The sequence below is a fragment of the Homalodisca vitripennis genome, chromosome 2 (assembly GCF_021130785.1).
Source record: "Homalodisca vitripennis isolate AUS2020 chromosome 2, UT_GWSS_2.1, whole genome shotgun sequence".
NCBI lineage: Eukaryota > Metazoa > Arthropoda > Insecta > Hemiptera > Cicadellidae > Homalodisca > Homalodisca vitripennis.
The window spans coordinates 68,854,450-68,880,907 of record NC_060208.1 but is presented as its reverse complement, the minus strand read 5'-3'; the positions used below and the strand labels follow the sequence as shown (position 1 = coordinate 68,880,907).

Below are 26,458 nucleotides of genomic sequence, written 5' to 3'. Positions count from 1 at the left end.
ACACTGGACTGTTGCACTGCTATTATTTAACATTTTATTTATTCATATGTCACGTCTTACACAGTAATGTACATGCATTTAAATTAAATATTTTTCTCAGTTTTTATTTACCACTAACACTAATTGGTATTTTTACTCTTGTTATTCATTTGTAGTTTAGTTTTCATTGTTATTTATAATTGTATAGTTTACTTGCACTGTTGTTATTTATCTTTTTTATTTATTCATATAATGTCACATGATATACAGTAAAAATATTTAAGTTAAATACTTTTCCCATTTATTATATACTATCACTAATTTTTATTACAATTTATACATTTCTTATTTATTGTTAATTATGCCTAGATTTTAGAGTCCAATTGCATGTTTGGTTTGGCCCTTTTCTTTAAGTATTATTTAATCATCTTATCATAAGTTTACAAATGTAAATTGATTTTTGACCGTTGAAAGGAAATAAATAAATAAATATATACATACATTTATTTGAAAGTGTTGAGTAATTTTAATTTTGTGACAAAGCCATCCACCACCTAAGGCTACTAAGATAAGTAAAAAGAACTGTTTAAAACTTTTTAGTTTTATATTTATACAATGTACATTTTGAATTCCTAGAATAGTTAAACCAACTTGACATATATTTTACTTACCTTGGTGGCTACATTTTTATTAAATTTGTATAATAACATTTTTTTATTAAATACATTAGGATTAATTTTGGTACTTTTGTAATATTTGTCCACTAAGGTTCTACGATGAAGGTTAACCTTCGGAACACGTCACTATAATAACACCTGAAATTGGATTGGATTGACGGTAGGATACAAAACCTCTTTTATTTCCTGGACTATCTACAGTGAATCATAATAAAATTATAAAGTGTGTTTTTGTGCATAGTAGCAATCGAAATGGCAATCAGAAATAATATACGGGTATTTAGGTACTACATAACTTTATTTATAAAGATTAATAAAAAGATCCTTGCGTTTTCTTGTAACCATTGATGATACTCAGATGTCTCTATACGATGTGTGAATTATGAAATATGACAGCAGATGTGGAGTAAAAATTACTCCAAACATTTAAAGTTGCAGTTCCTGTTAATTTGTTGGTTAACATTTGGTCTTTCTACGTATTATTTATCCTGAAACATAAAAATAAGAATGACATTAAAGCGTATACTTTAAAGTTTTACTAAATGTATCTCATTTTCCTATAAATAAAAATGAATGCATAGAACTAATATAAAATAAATCCATTCAAATATTAAATGCGTAGAATATACAGCCATACTATTAATAACACCAATACTATTAAACATTGATGACTTAATGGTATTGGTTTTTAAGCCAAATGGTACTTTTTGTGGAAAAATAAAATAAAGATATCTCTTTTTAAATCCTTATACGAGCTGTTTCGGTAATAACATGAAGATTTAGGAATAAAGGTCAAATCGAAGAGGAGAATGGAAAAGGAGGGAGTAGGATGGTAACACAGAAATTCATGATGGTAAAAGAAATCCACACCAGGGAAACTTTTAACGTAAAAATTAAGATTTGCATTTTAAAACTAGGGAAAGGTTAGTTTTAATTAATAGTGTTATTTCGTTTTTTTTTACTTTAAATAGCTTATGTTCGTATTTAAATATTCTGGTATGTTTATACATACAGAATAAACAAAATGTTGTATGTTGTACATTAATAAACAAAAACCCAATAATTTAAAATTTGAAATACATCAATTCTTTAGAAAAGACCTTTTAGTTTTGTGTATTAGTAATTTAAATTATTCAACTAAAGGTCTCGCAGATCTTATTTTGGTCAAGTAACGAGAATGTAGTTTAACACCATTAAATTATAAAATCATTAATAAATACAAATCAAAATAAATTAAATTAATAAACAAAAATCCAATAATTTAAAATTTGAAATACAACATTATAAATATTGGAATACTTAGGATTGCTTTTTTAATATTATTTTAATTTTTTAGAAAAAACCTTTTAGTTTTGTGTATTAGTAATTTAAATTATTCAACTAAAGGTCTCGTAGATCTTATTTTGGTCATGTAACGAGAATGTAGTTTTACACCATTAAATTATAAAATCTTCCTACAGTAATAATCATAAAAAGTATAACGTATAAATTTGTCGAAATATTTTGAGCTTCATTAACTGCTTATGTCTATGGAGGCGTTATCTGTTGTTAATGTCGATTCCTAACAATTTAACCCTTAGTCATATTTTTGTTTCGAGAAGTTTTGCCACAATTGGTCATTTAAATATTTACATTTTGTGTTTCAATAGTAAACCTGAATTAACAGTCATTGCTTTCTAAAAAAATTAACAGTCCTAAATCTGAATTTATTTTTCTGTAAAAGTCATTGTCAGTAAATATAAATCATTGAAAGAGACGAAAAGTATCAAAATGTTACGTTTTCACTTACAGGTTACAAGTTATAACTCCTCATCGAGCTAATAATACAAATTAAAGTTTGTTATGCTCAAATGATCATATTTCAAGCTCATATGTTCAAATAACGAGCTTTTAGACTTGATGGAAGCATAGATTGATGGAAACTTACACTATTTTTCGAGACACGATCTTTCTACTACATTATTTTTATATCGTTATATGACTATTTTTAAACGTGTGCAGTTATTGGACGCATACGTCTCAGAATCTCTCATTCTGTCACAAAAAATTATAAAACATAAATAACAATAAAATTTCAGAAGTGGTTATTAAGATAGATAAAACAGATTTACACGCTTACGATATTGAAACTGGATGGTACGTCAAGATTACTACGCAATAAACATTAAGGCAATAATTTAAAATTAAAATAGTTATTAATTTTACTTGTATTTTGACAACAATATAAAACAAAACTATAAATCAAAATAATTATTTTATCAACAGCGTTATTATATGGTAAAATCGGTTGTTATTTATCATATTCTTTTTAAATTTCAAAGACAAAGTCTATTTAAACAGTTCATCTGAAAAAAATAGTAGAACCAAAATGATTTGTACTTGGAAATGCTAAAGTTGGTAGAATAGGCCTTTTAAGCCACAAAAAATCTTTTAAAGCTAAAAATTTAAAATTTTTGCACTTAGCATGTACATAAATAATGATTTTAGGGAAAGGGGTGTTTTTAATTACTGATAAATTAAGTTTCTTATTACATATCAATTCAGAAAATTACATGTTTTTAATACGTGTTACTTTAAAACTAAATTTTTATTAATAAAAACATGATATTCTCTTCACCATTCAAATTACTTTGTCTACAATTTTAATATCTTTATTTTCATATATAAAGATTTGGGCCTGATTAGATATCACCAAATATTACAATTCCTCGCGGATTGATCAAACATATTGTGTTATATTTTTCTGTGTTAACTTAAGGAGATGTGAAATAAAGTTACAAACATTTTCTACCAACACGGCACCAATTGCACTATCTTAATGCTGTTGTGTGATTTAGTTCATGGACAAATAAAACTCTGCATAGATTTCAAGCCAATCCAAAAGTTACGCCTACATAAAATAAATAGTTCTGCACTAATAAATTTAAATTGCTCCTTTCGTACCTACTTACCTATTAGTTCTAAAATAATCTTATGAATCTATTAATTTTGTCTGACGTGCCAAATCAAGACTTTCTTCTTCTCATCTCTGTCTCCTATCAACCCAGTATTCTTCATTTCACAGTTTTAAGCTATCAACCGACACAAGATTCAAGATTTAACTCAGTGCTAGGACTGCAACAGACTGCCTTGTGAATGTTAATGACCTCGATAAGTTAAAGAGTTTAGTTATCTGTTTGATAGTGACTGGCTAATCAGTCAATTTAGGTCGTAAAGTTGGTCCGTATTTCCAACACCACAGTACTACTTTACTCATAACACTTTAATGGCTCAATTTCATCATTCTGATAGTTTTTTTCATTTGCTTTTACACAAAGTCTATTCAAAAATATAGTTGTGTAATCCTTATGAATGAACAGTTTGATATGATTGAGACTGAAATCTTCAATTGCCATTCTATCTGGATAGCAGTAATAAATGCATGATATTAAATACTTTATTTTGACACAGTTTGCAATTTTGATCGCATATTGGATCTTTTATGTTGGAACAAATGTTTTTAAATGTAAATACAGTGTTGTGACAGTCATGACTTTGAATTATGTATTTATACCGAATAACTTGCGGCAAATAGGTTTCGAACATTTTTCAATTCAAAATATTAATCATACAAAAAAGTAAAACAACGAAAATTTCCTATTCAATGTATTATTATGAATAAATTATATTCTAAGCAAATTTGTCTAAGACAGTAACATTTTTAAATATAATTGTTGTAAAATAAATATTACGCACTAGAATAAACATTGATAGTATGTCCTTATAATTAGCAGTATCAGTAGAAGTATAAATTGTAGAGGATCATATGTACGTAAGTTGACTACTAAATAAACTGACTACCCAACTGTGAGTTTTAAAACAGTTTTACGTCAATATCTCTTTAACTTTAAAACATTTAGTAAGGAAGAATATTTCAAACTACTCCTATATCTACTATTAATACATTTTCAAATCAATCTTAAACTTCTTGCCAGTTTTACTTTGTCATAAATTTCATAAGCTCTTACTATGCACTGATTTGCTCTTGATTTGTGAAAATCCCATCGCATTGTAAGTTTCTATGAGGTGTTGCTGTGTTAGGTTCACTAGCATCTTAATGGTCGTGAACGTTTTGGTCTTGAAAGCGCCTCCATCAACGTCTATGACTGGCGGATCTCTCATCCGGGTGTACGTTTCTATCATCCTGAAAAATATCAAGTGAATTGTGGGTATGGTAATTGTAAGAAAATGTAAACAAAGTGGTAAGGTGACTTCAGAGTGTTACTTACAAATCAGTGAATTGTTTTGTCAGGACTGGTCTGCCCTCTCCAATGGTGGGGTTCAGGATGACCTGAGTCTTGGTAAGGAAGAAGATGATGTCTGGTACCAGGAGATCCCTCGGCCAACGGTACAGGGGGGAGTCACCAGGAGGGAGCCCTTTACCTTGTATAGCCTCCTTCGTCAGACCTAGGGCTGCTTGACTCTGCCAGTACCTAGGCAGTACCTCCACGGAGGGTTATTCAACTCTGGTATACTTATCTTTTTAAAAGCAACCCCTATATTTATTTATATTTATTTATATTTATATTTATTTCCTATCTTTATACATTTCGTTTTTCTTATTCTTTTTATTTATTTCTTCTCCCTGGCATTATCGTCAAGTTTTTAAATTAATATTGAACAAAGTATTTACAATATACTGTTAATACTAATGTTAATTTAAACATATTATGAATAAAATATGTCGTTTAGAACGCAAAGTTTTCGACCTAACAGTTTGTTCTTCACTTAAAGCTCTAAACCACACTTTACAAACTGAAAAAATTTCATTTCAGGACTTTCTGATTTTAATTTTTTAGATTCAAATACAACCCATATTGGTGTAATTTTTTCAATAATAATCTAATAAATCTAACAAACTCGCATAATGACTGTTCAATTTAAATTATGATTCTTAAAAATAATGAAACAGTAATTTAAAACCAATTGACCTTACCTGTTAACAACAACTGGCTTGAAGAAATAGGTTCTCTTGACGAACTCTGCAACAATGTAGTTTCCCAGTGCATAAAAAGCTGAGCGCAAGAGAAAATCTTGAGTATCAAAGAATTGACGAAATGCAGCAAAACAGTTAGGTGGAGACATAACATAGCTTCCTGATATATGTCTGACTAACTTGTTACTAAAAAATCGTGACCCTGAAAATGAGAGAAAAACGAACTGATGTATTTCTTAGTACAGACAATTAATTGTACTTTAAATTTTATCTGAAATAGCATAGCTTATCTTGTTTAGTTATTCTATAGATTCAATAGATCAATACCACTATGAAGACGAATATCATTTTATCGTCGTTTTCCAATAACATAATTATATTTAATTTGAAAATATCTTAGGTAGACTATTAAATTTTATTAAAATAACCATATTTTAGATAAATTACAATGTATGTTCTGATCCAAATTTAACTTAAAAAGGTCTTTTTTAATCTCTGCAAAAGATTACGCTGTATCCATCCTCTAATACCTCATAATTTCTGCTCTGGAATTCATACGATAACTCTTACGGCAAATTTAGGTTACAATTTATTCAGAGAAAAGGTGATTCTAATTACCATCTTTCTCATGGATACCAATTTCCATCTATCTTAACTAAAAACAAATTACAAAAAATAAAAACCGCTTTAATATACATTTAAGGTAAAAATCCGATTTAAATTAATTCAAAGTGGTTGATAAAAAAATTGTGTTCCAGGATTTACAAATCAAATCTTTGTGCTGAATTTTATTTAATATAAATTATCCATGTGGTCTTCACTAAGGTTTCAAAAACTACATTCAGTTTGTGGCGTTTTAAGTTTACTTTATAATTTCCAATAATATGTTTGCATCGTTTCCATAGGAATTTTAGTGGATTATGAATGATGCAAAAATAACCAAACATTTTTAAAGAAGACATAGAAACAGATGTTACAATTTATAAGTGTATTTTTTGTACGAAACACTTTCCCCTCAATGTGTTTTGTATATAAAGAAAATAGAATATTAAGATTATTAAGATATTCAATATGGGCGGAGTCTCATATGACCTATTTTCAACAGATGTGTAGTATTATTTAAGGAAGAATTATTATTTCCATAACTCACTAGTTGGTATTATGTACTACCTGATGACGGTGTTCCCTCTATCACTACAAAAATGTGCCGGTGGCGGTTCCTCAGGTATTTCTTGCCCGACTGAAATTGGCACTGTCTGTCGAACATCTCCAACAAATTTTTGACCTCTTCAATGTTTCTGTACTGAAAAAAAGCGTATTACAGTAGCTAAGTGTTTAGAGTGGAATATGTGTTTTAATTTTATAGGTTTAGTTTAAACAATTATAGAGTTAAATTAGCAATAACTATACAAGATACCATGTATAATTGCCATACCATGATCGTGTAACAGACTTTGCTGAGGTTTGCTGGTATGCAAAATTCCAAGACTGTAACTACAATTTATAGCATTTCATATATCAAAATTTAATATGAATGCACCCGTTTTGTTTACCATGGCATCATGGTTGCCCGTAAGACCAATGTAAACATTTTCACAAATGCTCAACCAAACCCTATTTAGTTACATGCGCTATCACCAAACTCGATATTTCTGACATACAAATAAAAGCATGCAAAATTTCAAGACTATGTGTTATTCGTTTCAGAGATATCATATGGACCGACAGACGGGTAGAAATAAAATAGTCACCCCTTCAACTTAGCTGATCAAAGTCACAAAGAACTGACTCAACCAATATCTTATAAAGTGATCCTGCCCAACAATAAGGTCATTGATATTAGTGTTAAGACAGAACTTCTACAGCCGAACTGGTAGTGCTCCTTGGTAAACTTCTACACATGAAAAGCACTGAAGAAATTAACTCCACTAATTGGGCCTTGACATACATATACAGAAAAGCAATGAAAGTGTGTAATAGTTCTAGATTTTGAAAGAGAAACACTATGTTCAATAGTAGGACAGTAAGATTGGGCTTTTACGAATTCCAAAACACAACAAGGAAATCGTAAAAGTTCTAAATTGTGATGTTGAAAGTTCAAATTCTTGATGCTTAATAGTTACATTATAATGAATGCGGAGATGCTCTGCTCTTCCATTCTTAAAGTTCTATAAACACTAGATTCCCTACTTAAAAATGACAATTCTTTGTAAAAATCCATATTTTCCTTTTTTTATTGTATAGTTCGTAAGGTTAAATAAAATCGCAATATATATTCTTAACGTTGTTTTTGTCAATGAGGAAAATTGATTGAAACCCCCCCCTTCTTTTAGTCAATTTAAAACCAAACTCGTGTGTTGTACCTCTGATGCAACATTGAATAATTTGTATTCTTCGTCATTGATGTTATACATTGAACCAGTTATAGTACTTCTATAGTATTACAGGTAGTTTGCTACATAGCTGATATTTATTTCACTTTTTACTACGTGTAAGATCAAAGGTAAATTTACAAACAGTAAAACTGTCAGTTGATTTTACATTGTTTTAAATAATCATTTTGTTTGATTTCTAGTAATGTGAAATTATAACTACTTTTGAGGTTAGCGAAATAAGTGAAAAATGTTCTAAGTAAAGGCAAGAAAAAGACTAGCAAAGGAAGAAATAAAGTGAACATCAGTAAAAGGTGGAGTCCAAGTGTAGCTCAGGTGTAGTCTAATGATATGAGGGTTGTAAGAAATGTTAGTCTGTAAGAAGGTTTGAATGGATCTAGTACCAGTACTTCCAGTGACGTATTTACACTAGAAGAACATGGTGAGGGTCAAAGCAATACAAATCATAATACTCTATGGTGGCTCTTATAACGTAGTTTAATTTTCAAATGCTGATCCCCGCAAGTTTTAAATATATCGCACCGTGTAAATAAATTCACAGATCACAATTACTTGTTTATTTCCAATATTATTATCTGAATAACTTCTGTGCTGAACAGAGATTACTGAACTGTTTCAAATAAGAAGGTTGTTACTTTTAAACTCACGTTATGCTTTCATCATTATAAATTTAAAATGTTACTTAAATTAATTAAATATATTTTTAATTTTTTGACGTATTATAATGTTTATCTAGAACATTTCATTAAAATAGTAACACGCTATTTTAACTAATAGTATGTGTTTTATGCAAATTCAACGCCAGTGGGGCGTAGCTCGGGGCGATTTTCCAAGTGGGAATTGGCCTATATGTAAACCAGAAACCCTGAGAATGTCATGTAAAGTTTCAAAACAATTAGTCTAGTAGTTTTTACGTGATTGAATAATACACACATAATCATCCAGAGGGATACAATTAGAATGTTATGTACTATTATAAATAACCTACAGACATTTTAGTCCATTTTTTATCAAAAGTTGGAAAATAAAACTTTGGCAACAAATTTAACAACCTTTTCTTTAGATTCGTTCCATCTGGGTGATAGTACAATATGAGGAAACATTTGCTAGAAATAATGCTAATTAGCTAATTATGGAATAAACTTATAAAAGTTACAATCATGTACACAATCATTATTATTAACTTCCAGGGACAACTAATTGGCTTGGTAAATAATATAAAATATTGTACATTAAAGTAGGTGTTTTACTAAAAGAAACAAAGGTCTCAGTGACAAATCCTTACCTCTGGCATATTAAACACGTCAAATATAGCATCCAAAGAGAGAAAAACACCCTTGGTGTAATCTACTGGTTCACCTGACGTTGTATTTATTATGGCATCTGAAACTGGTATAAATGAAAATAATTATTTATTATAAAGATTATTTCGTAGTTATTTATTTTTGTAAGAGCAAATTTAATAAAATAAGAGCTTGAGTTCAGTTAGCATATATAACTTAGCATATAAGTGTAATACAAGGGGACAGTTCGAAATATACTACTAAGCGATTACATTTATTTACTTACTACCCTAGTAGCAGAGAAAATATTATATTATTTCATTTTTATTGATTTCTTGTTATTAATGTACAATATTAAAATAAGCTTTTAAAGTATATTTGTAATAAATGTTTTAACCGTCCTGAAATCTGGTTTTAATTTAATGGTGACCTAAATCTTATATTTGTTGCAGGATTTGGTTACCAAATCAAAAATATAAACAATGTTTTCAATAATTTGGAAAAGGTCAATGTTTTTAAACATACTTAAACAAGTATATTAATTTTAAGAGCATTGTCTTTTAGAATTTGAAGTCTACCTATAACTTGAAACAGTACTATGTTTGACTATCAGAATACTAATATTTTCTAAAAGCGTTTAAAATATTAATTGGTTTATATAAAACTTTGTCACGGAAACAACAAATGTTATTAGACTTTCTTATTGTTTCATGTTTACATATAATAAGCAAGAACTTCGGGTTTGAAAAATAAAACAATCCAACATTATTAGGGTAAAGAATGTATTTATCCTCTCAGCTCACGGTTAAATAAAGTAATTTAATTATAAATCTGATATTTGTATTTATATTTGAAGAATTGCAGAATTTGGAAACCACGTCAAAAAATATAAACAATGTTTTCAATGATTTGGAAAAGGTCAATGTTTTGAAACATACTTAAACAGGAATATTAATTTTAAAGAGCATTTTCTTTCAGAATTTGAAGTCTACTTATAACTTGAAACAGTACTATGTTTGATTAACAGAATCTTAATATTTTCTACGCATTTAAAATATTTTTTGGTTTATATAAAACTTTTTCATGGAAACAAAATATGTTGTTATAATTTCATATTGTTTCATGTTTACATATAATAAGCAAGAACTTCGGGTTTGAAAAATAAAAAAAATCCAACATTGTTAGAGTAAAGAATGTTTTTGAATGGATCGGCCATTTTTAAATAAAGTAATTTAATTATAAATGAGTTGCAGGCATATATGTACAAAGAACTTAATGCTAGTTTTTAATAATTTATGATCACAAATGATAAAGTTGCCTAGATCGTACCAACAAATGAATGTAATTTGTACGATAGTCAGGTAATAATTAATAAATATAACCTGCTGTATTGAAGAACTTATTACTGAATACTTAGTATCAAAGATATCGATAAAATTAATTTTAGTTTTTCGTGCGCTCTGTGCTTTGCTCTTCATAAGAGGATGTTTTTATAAATCAAAGAAATCATTAATTTTTGTATTTCTAAAATACTACTCTCGTTACAATTATTACGTTTACTCATTATTAAGAAATCTATAAGACTGCATTAATTTTTTTATTTCAGATAAAGTGTAAAAAGATATAAAAAAATATGAAAGCAGTAGAAAGTCTTAGTATAACAAATCCATATTTTTTATTTATAGATTATATTGATTCTTTTTAATCAAAGATACTTGGCGTATTTTAAACTTCAACTACAAATTCTTACCTGATGCCTGAGAAATTGAAATAAAAAATATCACAGTTACAGTTGCAACACACAGACATGATTGGCGTCTCCAAAACATTAAATATTTTTAGTTACAGGTAATTAATTAGGAGAGCACATTAAAATGAGCGGTTTTATGAACTCATCGTCACGTGGCTATCCTCCATTGAAGTTTTATCTCAAACATCTTGGACTGATAAGCAAAAAATTTAAATGAAACGGCAGTCTGTCCAACAGTTGTTGGACAGACTGTCGTCTCAGTCAATTTGGACAATGATAGTTATCATTGCCAAATTGACTATAGACAACACCTGATTCAAATACATTTCAAAGTGGAACGGGTAAGAACATTACGCTGAAATGAATTGATGCAATTCATAGGTGTATAAAGAGAAAAACTAAAGTATGGAAATAAAAAACTGGTTTTACGTATTAAACCAAACTAATTGGCATTCTTAAAATACTGTGCTCGATCTTTTTTTCAATTTTTATAGAAACATTTTAAATAAAAACCCATTGTTGTTGAATTTTGTTTATTTCACACTATTTACGTGTTTGGCCTTTATAAGATTATTTAATAAAACATTTTTTTTATTACTATTGCACAATCTATTGTTAGTACACATTTAGCGTACTTTTGCATGTTCTATACAGTATTTATTTAAGTGTATTATTTTAGGACTGCATCTGACACACCAAAACGTTAAGCTCTAGAGATCGAGTCCTGCTTGTGCTATTAGGATTTTGTGCTGCCTGCTACACTAGAATTTATTATGTACATGAAATTATTATTCTTATAATGAATATTCAGATACCACAGGTGTGTAACAAAGCCTGATGGAATGACTGAAATAAACGATGGCTAGCTCCGGATTGACCACTTCAAAAAGAACAATTTATTTAATATTTCAATTCATTATTAATAGGTGTACTTAAAATATTCATAATTTATTTCTCATGTGATGTATTATATTTACTCATTTCCTCAAAAACCGTCCTATATACAAAAACATTGTTGATTACAGAAGTTTTAGTAATTGTTATATGCATTCCGAAACACCTTTCTAATATTTTCAATGAAAAAATGGAATTATGAGTATTTTATTTAAAATGTTGTCATATTGGAAAGAAATGAAGTACCAAACTGGTCAATGTCCTAAACCAAGTCATATAAGATAACATTTGTATAAAGTTTGAGTTTGTTTCAGTATTTCTTTGCTGAGTTTTTTGGTGATTGACAAATTCTTATTTTATTTACCAGTAATAAATATTTAGAAAACCATTTGAAATACAATATTGTTAAAACTCTATGAAATGTTATGAACATTCTAGAATACTTTTTATTGTTTCTCTGATTTCTTAAATAATGGAGTTGTGAATTTTTAAAGTATGAAGGCCCGTCACATTGAAAGTTAGTGGCGTACCAAACTGGCTAGCGAATTTAGCCCAGATAAGATCAATTTTCGTATCAAGTTTCAACTTGGGACAGTTATTGTTTCCACAAGCCACAAAGCCACGTTATAGAGTAACTTCAATATCCTGCTCAAGTTTTGCCGTATACATTTAATTACTATTCTAACACAAATTAAACTAGAAAAATATTAGTTAAATAAAACTATAAAGAATGTTTTTTCTTGAATTACGAAAGTAATTGTGTTAATTATTTTGTTAATTAGATCAAATTTGAACAGAATAATTAATTTCATGTTAAATTTAACACAATTATGTTTAGCCACGCATAACTAAGTCTTAATTGAGGGTTGATGATAATTCACCCACAAGCAAATATTTCCACCATTCCACACCCTATTACAGCCCACGTCGAACGAGTAATAAATAGCGATTAGATAAATAAACTGGACGGCAACTTTGTATTGTTTATTTATAGTAATAATTAACATTTCTTAATGCTGCTATTACGCTCCATCCATTTTGGAATCAAATACACAATTCTCATCCATTAAATATACGTAGGTATCTCCTAAATGATGCAATCGTTTCAGTGTATGAAGTAAAGGAAATAAATTAATATTGTAAGAATAGACTCTAACATGCCTCTTAAGGTGCCGTGCCCATTCAATGCCCTACTATAACACAGCGATTGTGTAATTGTTCTTGTTATCAAAACCATTAATCAGATAGCACCTAAAGAAGCTCTCGGGTTCATGTATGTGTACAATGAGACATCAGTACTAGCTTTCACAAAAAATTAACTGAGTATTGAAAGTTATTATTAATAGTGAATGGAAACATGCCACAAAAATTAACAACTCTGATACTCACACTTCTATTGACAACTATAGTTTGTAATGCAATAACTACTTCAGAAGAATACGAAGAAGGAGATGAAGGCGATAACGATCCACCTCAACAATCTTCAGAAGAAGAAGAACCGATTTTGTACCACGAAGAAGACATTACAGGTGACAACTATATAAATACTTTGTAAAATAGTTATAGCCGTAGCGTGTAATCCAAATTCTTACCACTCGTTATTTGTGTGATGGACGTTTGGTGCTCTTTAGTTTTATAAAAACACTCTTCAGAATTAAGTACGTATTTGCTCACGTTAATCATCTTTTTCTGGAGCTCTTTTTATTTCAACCCGTTGAAAAACGATTTAACAACGTTTTACTGCGTATATGTTAAAAAAACCAATCTATTTATGGCTTTAATAAAGATATTGGCTGTTTATTTTAGTTATTGATTGCTGTTATGGTTTAACTTACCACTTTGGATACAAGTTACAAAGTATCTCTTAGTAAGACTTACAGTACTATCAAGTCACTGAGGTTATAACGTGTTATTATCATTTTCGTTTCCTACTTTCATTCAATCCAGACTTTCGGCATTGGATGTGTTGAATGAAAAACCTATTAAGTTATGAAAAGGATATTAATCTACTTATGAGAATATCCTACTAATAAAATATGTATTATCATTTATATCTTGCCTTATTTGTATATCATTCAAAATTATATCAATCTAATCTACAGTTTTGTATATAAACTGTAGAAATTTCGTATTCCATGGTACTGGATATCTAGAAATCCATTCCCTAAAATTATTTTTCGTCGGAGTTTCCTTTGGGCTACTACGTCTCTTCTCTACTGCCCGAACTTTCTTTTAGCAAAAATCTAATATATGTATTTGTAAAATTTAAAGCCTTTCACATTGTGATAACATCAATTTTTCAACATAATATGCTGTTTGATACTTTGAAATTTTACAGAAGCACCAAAAACTCCTGAAAGAGAGAAATTTTTAAAGCGAGTACAGGGGCACGGAATATACCATTCTCTCCAGTCCATCCTCGAGACACTGGATCAAGATGAGGTAGGTTACATGTGGATTTACTTATAGGTGTAGTAGTTGACGTATGTGTTAAACCATAACAAACAAGGCTTATTTTATTGGAACAAACGTTGGCAAATGTTCTAAAACAGGATTATACCTACCACCGTGACACGATAAAAATATCCATAATTTGAGAACTTGAATAGAATAAATTCTTTTCTCTTTTGTGTCACATGATTATTATTGTTTAAAATTTACAATATTTTGAGCTTTATGTATGAAATGAGCGGTTTTAATAATAAATCAACCACATGTTAAACCGTTTTAGCTATTAATATAAAAAAAAATAATCTAAAAAACCTACTCTTAAAGTAAAATAGTGGATAAAAATGTTAATTTAAATTACCATAGGCAAGTCAGTACACCTTATGGATATCAACATATTTAGCTTTTTATAGGTTTTCCATCTCAGATATAACGGAAACAAGAAGTAAAAGTTAAAGCAGATAAAATTAGAAACAGCAAACAAGTAATTTGAGCTGTTATATTTAATAATCAGGTGATTATTAATCCATAGTTAGACTACAATAATAACTCGCGTTTTGTATTGTAGGTCAGGAATGGCACTTATTAAATCATTTATTAGTGTGAAGAAGTCTGAAATAAAAGTTATTAAATAATAGTTACAAAATTAAGTTGGGTAAAATACATTTGAAACAGTCTTGGCGACAACAGAGATTGCCTCATTTTTATTCAATGTGAGGCCCACTGTTTTACATAAATGTAAAGTTGATTTTTAATAGTATAAACCATATCCCAAATATAAATTCTATTTTATTAAGTGATAATTCAGATTCTGTGCCAATATTGGTAATGTGTAAATCATGGCTAAATTCCATCTAGACATAATAGCATTTTCTTTTACATTTCACTGAGACGTTGTTAAATTCTGCTGCATTTCACCTAGACATTTCGTAAATAATTCTCAACTATATTCCACCTAGACGTTAGAATTCTCGGCTGGATCCACTTATACGTTTTAGCATTCTCAGCTAGATTGCAGGTAGACGTTTCAGAATTATAGGTCGTATTTTATCTTTACGTTTTATAATTCTCGTCTACATTTCGCCAAGTTCTAAATTTGTTTAGCAAGTTTTCGGCTTCATTCCATCTAGAAACTTTAGAACCTTTATCTACATTCCTGTAAGCATTTTCACACTGCTATTTTTTTTTTTTTTTTTTTTTTTTTTTTTTTTTTTTTTTTCACGGAAACATAATACTTAGTAAAAACAATAATACCTATAACATATTTCTTTTTGTGTTTTTTGGTAATATGTATAAAACCTATCTTAACACCCCTTTTGTAGTACAGGGACAAGAAAGAAGTACGACAGTTGATCTCCTCCTACCAGAACGACTGCTCTGACGGTCACATCGATGTTCCACCTAAATACAACAAAACTGGTCTGTGGCCTTTTATTGTCATTGAAGGAGTACAAACATCAGGTAATTTACAGCTCATTCTCAGTGAAACTGTTCGTTATAATAGGTACCGTAAATTAAGTACTGTATGTATTCCGGAATCTATACAGTATATATTAAGGAAATAATTATGCATTAAAATAGTTTGAGGGATAAATAACGTTTTATGGAACTATAGTAAGTATATTGATGGTAAGTATGTTATCTGCGCTTTTTCTTTAGCCATATCTCCATTTTTCTTACAATATTTTCAAATTGTTAAACAGCAAGGTGATGTACTCATTGATTCTATCTATGTCTATCTAACGATTAGATTCATTAGGTCGTAAAGTATGTTTATAATGAGAAATTACTGCCAGAATTGCTGTCTGGCTTCAGAATAAACCACAGTATCTCTGCATGGCCCTAATAAATATGTTAGGATACTTGTGTGATGCTAGGGACGAGATGAGTGCGGCTCATGCTTGATTTCTCCAAAGCCTTTAAATAGACCAATAAAAACAGCTTGCTATTTGCACAGCTAAGTTTCTTCGGATTCATGGATAGTATCATTAATTGGCTGAAACATTATTTCAGCGAGTGACTGCAAGTGACAAAAGTGGGTACAGATGCCTAGTCTCCTCTTACAAAGAAAGGGACGTCCTCAGGCAATCTGCCTTGGACCACTTTTGTACACTCTGTAGACTATACACTCATCATATTGTGTGCAGCGTCACATCACCCATAGGCATGCTGATGATTGTCAGCTGCATCTTGCCTATTATACGGAGATATACATGTCAATTGTTGGAGGACTTAATTACGAACGTGAATGTATAGGCCTAAGTAAAACCGAAGTGAACTTCGAATCACTTTCTAATCATGCGGCATTTTACAACTAAACAAGTTCTGGGAACGCTTAGAAGCGTATATATTTCGAAAATATTAACCACAAACTGAAAAACTAAAACTCTTTCAATACCTGATTCTCTCTTTGTTCCATTATTGTTACCCTGCCTTGTTGTTGCCTGCTATTGTTATTGTTGTTGCAACAGCATCTCTATTGATTACATGGCAACAATGCGAAGGGTCCAAAATTATGCTTTGCGATTTGTCTATAACCTTCGAAGAGAAGACCATGTGTCACAATACAGCAGGATTGCTTCTAGACGCAGTGCAGACGTATTGCCTTATAATAAATGGTGTGCTGTCGCAGGGAGAGCATATCTGACTGAAACCCTTATCTGCAACAATAATAGACAGATGAGGACGGTTTTTAGTCTGGGGTCACTCAGTCTAGTACTAGCCAAGACTGCCAGTTCAACTTTTCCATAGTGAGGCTGTAAATAGGTTGGCGAGGTCTTTATTATTTTAGCCAAAAGATGTACAACTACCTTCTCAATAATATTTAATCACACAAGGACCGTAAATTTAAGTCATAGATTTTTTTGTGTTGGGTTTTAATGCTACCGACTCTGACTATCGAAGATTTTAATTTTTGTTACCGTTAATATTTTGTATTCACATCACTGCCGTCATATATTTATTGCGCATTTTTAAATCTTCGTTAGTTTTTTTATTGTGTATTTTTGTTATAAAACTGATATTGTGGTAGCATTGCAATGTTAAATTACAATCTTGTTTGACGGCAGTTATTCTGAAAAACAGTATAATGAGAAGCGCTGTATAAATGAAGCCATTTTCATTCATTTGTTCATCAAAATTTTTCCAGTATTAAACAAGCCAGAAATTCTTTAGTTTATTTACGGAGATTATGATACTGTCCGGAAATTCAGGTTCCGGAATTTCTTACAAGAAAAATGCATGGAAGCTATAGCATGATATGGCAATATACAGTATATGCCACAGTGTCTGAGTAACAGTTTAACTTGTTAATTTGATATATGAAATGGTCTGTGAAACTAAACCATCTTGTGCTTCCATATTTTGAAATATGTTGCTTATGAGCTGCTGTTAAAGATTTGTATGTTTTATATAATTATAACGTAAAAGTTTGGGAAATTGTGTTAGACCTAATTGACCTTCCATAATAAGAATACTGGGACAGATTCATATTCTTATCTTCAGTCATTTTGGTGTGGTCATGATTACAAGATAGCTCTAATACTGTTTTAACTTTCTCGTGGAATCACCCAAATAGTTTAATTCTATTTTTCTTGCCTTCTGAAAGGTATTTTAAAGAGCCTTAGTTACTAATATTATGAAAATTAACTACGCTGAACATAGATTGAATAACCTTACATGATGCAATTAAATATCATATAGGTAATACAGGAAACATACTGTGTCAGCTATTATTATAACACATCATATGCTTTTATATATTTCAAAATATAGGCTAATTACTTTTCAATAATAAATCGATAAATTATTACAATGTTCGTAATTGATGTCTCAGTACTGCAAAGCTTAAGAAGTACTAAGGAAACTGCTGTTTTATAATAAAGAATCTTACACTTCCAGGAAAGCTGACGGTGAGCAGGAGAGTGACAGAGATCCTACAGGCAGACTTCCTGACAACTCCGCCAGATTGTCTGTTCCACCTCCGGCCCACGTTTGAGGCACTGAACGGTACGCTGCGCAGTCTGTACTACTCTCTCTGCATGTACGCACTCGCCAACCAAGCTATGAAGAGGCTACGTATCAGAGCGGTAGTGGCTAACAGGTGAGACTTCAGCCGTGTAAAACAATGTAACCACTGGCTTTGAATAAACTATATACTGAATCAAAGTTGCTGTCCAGAAGTCAGTGTTTACAAATGTTGGATTAATTTTACTTACAAATGTCTAGTAGTGATCCCCATTACTAAAATGAGGTTTAAAACCGTGTTCATTCCACTGTGAAAGTCTTAAAAATTATAGATTCAAAACAAACAGCACGCATAAATCAACTAGTTAATCTCCTCGTTATTGGCCATCTAGTATGAGTAAATTTATTTTTAAACCTAAACTGAGAAGGATATTCTATATGAAAAATGTATTGTTCCTCAGCAATCTTTTAAACAAAAATTGGGGAGCTAAGCAAGCATTTTCAGCGCATTTTCCTGCACGTCTCACGAATATATAGAATTACACCTGGCATGAAAATTCTATGAGACACAGGTCAACTGGCGCTACTTGGTAACCAAGAGATTGATCACTAAAGACAAAACAGTGGAAACAAATGTCCCAAATATTTTTGGTTGTATATTATGATTAAAATTGATAATGACGCTTATAGCACGAATGTAAAAATATTTCTTAGATACTTTTGAAGTCAAGCAAGGTAGGATTCCTGAATAAACAATTGTCTAAACAAATAATGTTGACGCGTTATGAATCTAGGAATCAATGTTGGCATGGATATTATTTAAAACTAATTATAACCAACAATAGTTTTCCAGGACTTTTATACCAAAGGGAAAATCTTATAATATATGAGGGCGACCGAGAAACACTTTTCATGAAACCTTGCGGTATTACAGGTCTCTCAGTTTCAATCGAACTTTTTGGAATATCCCATGTAACCAATTTTCATCACAAAAATGTAACAGAAGGATTTCGGACATTTTCCATCCTTATACAGTATGTTTCAAAAGTTTAGCGCTACGTGTCGAGAAGTGGAATCTATCCTCTTCTTCAGATGCTTACACTTAAGACTCAATCAAGCATGTACAAAAAATGAGCAATGGATGATTTCAATACTTTCCCAAGATATACTTGGCAACATAACAAGTTTTCTGTTAAAATATTAAGTGTATACCTTAATATCCAAGTACACACAGGCCCATTGCATATCAAGCGTTACAGACATCATGATGCAACACATAGACTCCTCCATCACCAATCAAGTGGAATTCTTTGCAAGTTGACACGTTTCGAACACTTTAGAGATCGAATCTCTGCTTTCACCCCATCCGAATGTTCGGTATTTTCATCATTTTGACTTTTTTTACAACCATGTAATATGTTGTGTCATGTACATGTGAAGGTACTGGCACAGTCAGGCGGCGTTTGGTCTGGCGGTGGCGGAGATCAGTGAGAATATGCAGCTTCCACCGGACTCTATCTTGTACAAGTGGCCAGAGGACCTCCTGAAACCAGACCTCTCGTTTTATCTGCAGTACTCCCACAACAAACCCGGCCCTAAAGCTCCCAGCAACGTGAAAGCCATGACTAGGAAGTTTCGGGACAGGTAAGATTGACAATAATCTTAGTCACAGCTTGTGTCATGAAATTTACAACTATTTTCATACCATATGGTATAACGTCCTATAAAAATATTCATAATATAAACTTATTTAAATCCATTCATTTTTGGTTAGTAATATCTTAGATTGGCTTAGAACCCGGACTTTTTAGTAGATATTCAAGAACTAGATTAGCAGGGTTACTCAGGAAATACGGACACGTTTGTATGTTTACCTATAAGATTGAGGAAAATAAAGTAGTATTATTCTGATTAGTATTGTTGAAGGGAGGCAATAATGGGGATAGATAAAAGACGGTTCAGGAAGCTCAAGCCCCCACCCAGAAACTTTGAAAGGCAAACATTAAAATTGTAAACAGTAGTTTTTTTTAAGTAAGAACAAATTGATGAGTTCTTAAAACTGAAAAATCCCGAGCCCTAAATTCCTAACCCATACATTGTTTTAACCCCCCCCCCCCCTCCAGAAAAACAATGTTCTATATACTCCAATAGGACAAATAATAAAGAAAGTGTTATTGAATACATAAAGGAGAAGAAACTTTTGTTTCCTTGGCTAATCCAGTTGATTATTTCTTGATTTTTTTATTCAAAGTCCAAATTTCATGTAATTTTAATATATCGTGTTCAAAAAAGAAGAGAACTTACAACATTCTCACCTCCTTACCTTAAAGAAAAGTTGTTTGACGTGTTTGATTCTCCTAACAGCCAAACATAGAATGTGTAATGTGTACCGTTGATTTCCATTGCTATATTTTCGAAGCATCCCCCGGAGGTAGGTTATGAAACGTTATTTCAAGTTTAAAATATCACTAGAAAATAACTCAGTAAACTGATATACAGATATTCTAAGTCATGTCGAAAAATCATTTACAAATCATTCTTTTATAATGGTCACATAAAATGCAATAGAAAGGCGTCCGATTGAATTGAAGAAGAATTATCAAAGTTACAACAAAATGATCAAAAAACTCTGATTTTCATTTAGAGTTATTTCTTTATAGTTCTTTAGATATTGTAAATTGCCATTTCTGTCCACTTAATTTTTTTCTGAATAAAACTATACATTTTATATGTGATTTTAGTAAAACATTTTCTTTATATTAGATATGCTAAAAGCAGGTCAATTTTGGAACATACGAGTAGTTATGTTTTCAAATTTTAATTACTATATAAAAAGTGATGCAGAACAGTGACGCAAAACAATCATTACATTTTATTGCTTAAAAGAGAGCCAGCTAAATACTGCTTACAATAGCAGTACTTAGCTTCATATGACAGGTTTTTAGGTCCGTCCATTACCACCCAAATCTTACAGAGATTTTCGTGCATTTTTGTTTCAGAGGGGATTTTTAAACAATCAACTGTGGTCCCCTACGTATGAAAGTGAAATGGGCCAGTCATTGATAGGGGCTCGTTACAGGCCTGGCAGATTTCTTTTTTTTACCATTAGATTATTTAACCGTTTAGGCTGTTTTATGAAAATCGAACTTGGAATTGTTTTGTAGTTTTTTTTTTTATTTTAGCCAGTGAAGGTTTCATGCCCTCTTTCATAAACCTCTTTTTATCTACTACTAGATTGTAATTAGAGGAATAATAATCAAGCACCTGTTAATATGTTCTTCTACTACACATGGGCTTAGCCATATCGAAAACTTTATTAGTCCTTCTCTGTTGTTAGAAAGTGATTTTAACTGTGTAGGCAGATTAGGAGTAGATTTGAAACTGGGAGGCAGAAAGTATTCAAAATAAGTTTATAACTTTCGCTTGTTTGCTAAATGGAAATAGAGGTTTCAGACAATTATGAATTTGATGGAGCAGATCATATCAACACAGAAGTTTAATTTCTATCTGTGTAAATAAAGTTTTTCGTCTCTTGTTTAGAGGCCGATCATTAAAGTTAGGAAAAAGAGTTAAGAAGTAAATGGATCTCCCGCGCCAATTTCTATTAAGATGTGGTTATTCCAAAATATTGGTTCGATAGTACCTGGAGTTAACTGAAAGGTCAAATCGGGACAGTATTCTTCCCGGGGGAGGGACCATGCATGAGTAGTGCGGTACAGTGTACTAGGACTAGTCGTCTACTCTATGCCGCTCATTATTCCTCTTTTCAAAATAGTTTGGATATTATAAAACATGCATTAATAATCATCCTTACGGTATCGTTAAAAAAGATTCTCTTGAGACTACAAATGACATAATTGTGTGAGAAAAAGCCTTGATTTTGATCATTACAATACATTCCAGAACATTATCTTATTTTATATTATGTACTTTCGATATATCCTACTTCAAAAAATGAAGAATATTCCATAAATTATTAATTATACTAGACCCACAATAATCAATTTATGAGATTTTATTTTATATTTAAAATGAATTAATACAATCATTATTAGGTTTTGCAGTTATCTTGTATCAGAGTAAACACTGAACAACATATTTAGTGAAGTATTTTCTGTTTTAGGATGGGCAATCAGTACTTGAGGTTTCCAGACACAGTTAGGGTCTCAGAGTCACACATTTTTGAAGATGTTTCAAAGATTACGATGCTCACCAGTAGAAAATTTCCAGATTTCTATGGATCCCTCGGTGGAAAACACTAATTCACATCAAGTATGATATGGATATTTTAATTTTTAAATTAAAATCTGTACATTATTATTAGTTAGTGCAATAGAGCAGTGCCAAAATAAGACTCACACAATATACGTTGTGTTAATAACACTAAAGTTATTAAAAGTTTAGCTTTGGACCTTAATCGTGTTTCCATTCAATCACAATATCACAGAATCTCAAATTTGTTAATTGTTAAAGAAAAATTTGTGCTTTATACGTTATCTGCCTCTATTTAACACATTACAAATTGGGAGAATCAAATGTAATCCGTTTCATCCTTTGGAAAAAAGAAAATTATTTTTAAATTACCATGTTAAAACATTTAAACGCTTAAAATTTAGAAATTAGAAAAATAAAAAATCTTTAGGAAATAGTTGTAAGATAGGGTTTACAAGCGACATTTTATAAGTGTCATATGATTTCGTGGTTTATCCTTAATTAAATTCAAACATTTATAATATTGGAACTAAATCTTTTAGATAATTGTTTTGTGAAAAGATTCTTGAATACAGAAACTAGTTAGCATTAGTTGCATTAATGTATTTTTGAAGTAGTCTATGTCAAATAAATATTTTTTTTAATCAATTCCATGGTTAGACAATTGGTTAGTAGAAAATTTAATACTTAAAACTGATATATTTAACAACTTATTATCATTTATCAATAAATTTGACAATTTTGACAACATTTGGAGACGGCATTTTTAAATTCTAACTATTTTACCAATAAAGAAACCATTTTTGGCTGCATACATTTACCAAAATTTTATTTTTTAGATTTCAGTACTATTTTATTCTATATAACAATTGGGAATGAATTATCACTTTTTTGCTCTTTAAATCTGCTTTTAGAATGTATCAAAGTTATTTACTAATAACATTATACCAATTCACCCCAATTTAGTTCTGTTTAGTGACATTTCTGTTTACATATTTGTTTCAGAATGTCTGTTCATATGACTAGAATGAGGGAACCGGTTATGGCTGAAATCTTTGAGACAACTTCTAACAGACAGATTGGGAAAGTTGTAACCCTGATAGACAACACGTATCCAAACCTCTTTCCATCAATCATTACTAAGGATGTAACCAACAGAAAAATATTCTGATTTGTACTTTTTGATTAAATCGCCTTTTTGTAGAAATCATTGTATTTGTTTCATTGAGTGAAACCACCACTTTTTTTGTTATTTTTTGACAGTTATACAATAATTTATAGAGTTAAGTTGTTCACGCGTGTACCCTTTACTATATGTGGAATAGGAAGAAGTTGTTAAATGAACCAAAACGACGAGTTTTGTTTTTATACGGGAATTCAGGATGCGAGTTATAATTTATGATGGTGTGCCCATACACGGCTAGTAAAACTCTAGAAATTGCGTACCCATACAGTATTGCAAATCCTTGCTGTTTCATTAAAACTTTTCGATAATTAGAACAGAACAAATTATTATTATGAATCACACAGTTTACTAATAAACATAGCAAGAACGAAGGTGATTGATCTTCTTTTAACATTTAGCTGTTAATTAATAAGGGCTTGGCAATAGAATTAAAAAGGCCCGCCAGAGTGACATAATACGCTGAAAGGAATCGAGTGAAAGAAGCGCAGATCGTGCTATTAGAATACTCAAAATGCCTCCCAGTTTGTCTTTCACTATTCTGAATTGATTAAGGTTTTGAAAATGTTGTGAACTTATGTCTAGCTTAGTTACTTATTTTATGATTTCTTGTATATTATACTTATATATTCAATTGTTTTGTGTCTTTTCTAATACGTTATCTTATTAACACTTTACTAATGTATATTAAGAGCACATGCACTAGATTCATTTATCATCTATGTCTGAACTTTGTCCTTACGTGTCGTCTTAAACAACCCATAAAGACTCCTTACTAGAACCGAGTACTCTTACGTGCCCTCAGTGATGCATACATGAGTTTGCCCTGCTCTGAATCAATGAACTCAGAAATAAATTTAGACACAGGGTACACCATGCCTGTTAACGATGTTACATTAATAGGCAGAACTTATGATATAATGTACAATAAATATTATTTCTGAGAAACTTGTTTCAACTTACATCGACCCGAATTGTTAATTCCTTTCAGAATAAAAGATTCATAACTGAAATTAAGATAAAAATTATTTGACATAATTATCACTGACTATGTATACAGGAAGAGTTCTTTTAATGAGTTCCAAAAGTCTCATCCAGTCTTTTGTGGTAACAGGAATAAGTTAATATTATAACAAATGCATTATTGTTATATTGTTCTAAAACCAAACCCACGTTAATTTCGTTTAAATCTCTACTATTTATTATTATATTAGTAGGAAAGTTATCATATTTATCCTACAATTTTTACTAGCAATTACGTGGTAAATTACCCTTTACTTTACCGTTTACTTTAAAATTAAAATATTGGTTCATACGCTTATCATCTACACACAAAAACAAGTCAAAATACATTACGTTTTTAAATTATAAATAGAATATTTAAAAACTAGCAACAAACCATATCATATTTTAATATTAACGTTTATCTGAATAACATTGAACAGGTATTAAGTGAAGCTCACTCAACCTACATAATCCCACACTTGATTGTTGAGTAAAATTTAAAAAATAAACCGGTTGAATGTAGTCAAAATTGGCACACTTTTGTCATAGTGAAATATGTTACATATTTGAATACTCCTAACCATTACAAGGCGTTCTCCTGTATCATATAAGGACTCTGAAAGAAATCAGTAATAATAGGTTTATTCATTAAATAGTATATATCCAAGGGCAGCTGCATTCTCTCCACAAATGCTACAATACTTATAAAATTAAAACAAAACAAAAAAACGAGTAAAAATGACAATTGACTCTTTTCCTATGTTTCAGAATGGGCATACACTTTACCAGGATGAGGGAACCAGTTTTAAGTGAAGTGTTTGAGCAAAGAAGCTACCAACAAACAGGAAGAGTTCTGAAAATAACTGAAGAAAAGTATCCCAAAAAATTTCCTTTCATAACAACCAAAGAACTGTCTTTTCGAAAACCAACTTAGTAACTAATGTATCTTGTGAATAAAGTGTTTTGTATTTTTATTTGATTTTCTAATGTGTAAACAATGTTTTTATATAATTATTTTGCTCAAATCATGTTTTTTTAATATTTTATATAATCAGTTGCATATAATTAAACACGGAAAAGTAACATTCGCACCCATCCTGGCACCTATGTTCTTTATTCTTTGTATGTGTGTGTTTGTTTTGTGTTGTTTTTTGGATCCTTAATTGGCGAAATCTAGTAAAGGAGGCTGGTGTTAAAGAATTTTATTTGGGACTATTGCAGTCTTTAGGAGTTGTTTTAGAGACCCGGGGAAACCCCGCTAAACAATAATTGAACGTTTGAATGTTGACTCCAAATGTTCAAGACGAACTGAAACTGTAACAGTGGTGCGCGGGAGGTGTAGAGGAGAGATTTCTTAGAGCAACCCAAAATAAATACATTGTTCTGACGCAACACATGAAATTCTTTAAAAACGGAGAATTCTTACCTCGCGTTTCACGCAGTGTTAATTTTACTTAGCATTTTCAAACTGTTTTGGAGAGTACTATCGTACTTGAGATGATATTTTATAAAGTACACCATATTCTACATGAAGTAATATTCTAGGTACCTTAAGGTGCAGTAAATTATGATATTATTTCAAAATTAAGAGTTTTTTTTCAAATTAAAAGTACAGACTATTTTTGCGATATATCAACCTATGGCTGAAACAAGTTACTTTCAAATTCAAAAACCAGTAGGTTAATAAGGAAAC

The 26,458-nt window shown here is 30.6% G+C and overlaps 2 protein-coding genes and 1 long non-coding RNA gene across 5 annotated transcripts; 1 reads left to right on the top strand and 2 right to left on the bottom strand.

Annotated features, from left to right (window-relative positions):
- Window positions 1–935: 935 nt before the first annotated feature.
- Window positions 936–4,326, bottom strand: LOC124354113. The gene is made up of 2 exons (XR_006921658.1): window positions 3,608–4,326; window positions 936–1,144 (listed from the first exon to the last, which is right to left on the bottom strand). It is a non-coding gene; the product is annotated as an uncharacterized LOC124354113 (long non-coding RNA).
- Window positions 4,327–4,501: 175 nt separating this feature from the next.
- Window positions 4,502–11,236, bottom strand: LOC124354112 (UMP-CMP kinase 2, mitochondrial-like). Its single transcript, XM_046804332.1, has 6 exons — window positions 11,058–11,236; window positions 9,310–9,413; window positions 6,802–6,934; window positions 5,632–5,833; window positions 4,925–5,128; window positions 4,502–4,839 (listed from the first exon to the last, which is right to left on the bottom strand). Exons 1-6 carry the CDS (start codon window positions 11,134–11,136, stop codon window positions 4,650–4,652), a joined length of 912 nt encoding a protein of 303 aa, XP_046660288.1. The 5' UTR covers window positions 11,137–11,236; the 3' UTR covers window positions 4,502–4,649.
- Window positions 11,237–13,142: 1,906 nt separating this feature from the next.
- On the top strand, window positions 13,143–25,739 carry LOC124354111 (UMP-CMP kinase 2, mitochondrial-like). Of its 3 annotated transcripts, none has more exons than XM_046804331.1 (7): window positions 13,147–13,480; window positions 14,290–14,393; window positions 15,722–15,860; window positions 18,300–18,501; window positions 19,806–20,009; window positions 22,489–22,637; window positions 25,534–25,739. In XM_046804331.1, the coding sequence occupies exons 1-6, from the start codon at window positions 13,309–13,311 to the stop codon at window positions 22,625–22,627; spliced, it is 960 nt and encodes a 319-aa protein (XP_046660287.1). In that variant the 5' UTR covers window positions 13,147–13,308; the 3' UTR covers window positions 22,628–22,637; window positions 25,534–25,739. The 3 variants fall into 3 exon arrangements, with proteins under 3 accessions (XP_046660285.1, XP_046660287.1, XP_046660286.1); XM_046804330.1 differs by lacking the exon at window positions 25,534–25,739 and adding an exon at window positions 23,583–23,788 and having other exon boundaries at window positions 13,148–13,480; XM_046804329.1 differs by lacking the exon at window positions 22,489–22,637 and having other exon boundaries at window positions 13,143–13,480.
- The last annotated feature ends 719 nt before the right edge of the window (window positions 25,740–26,458 follow it).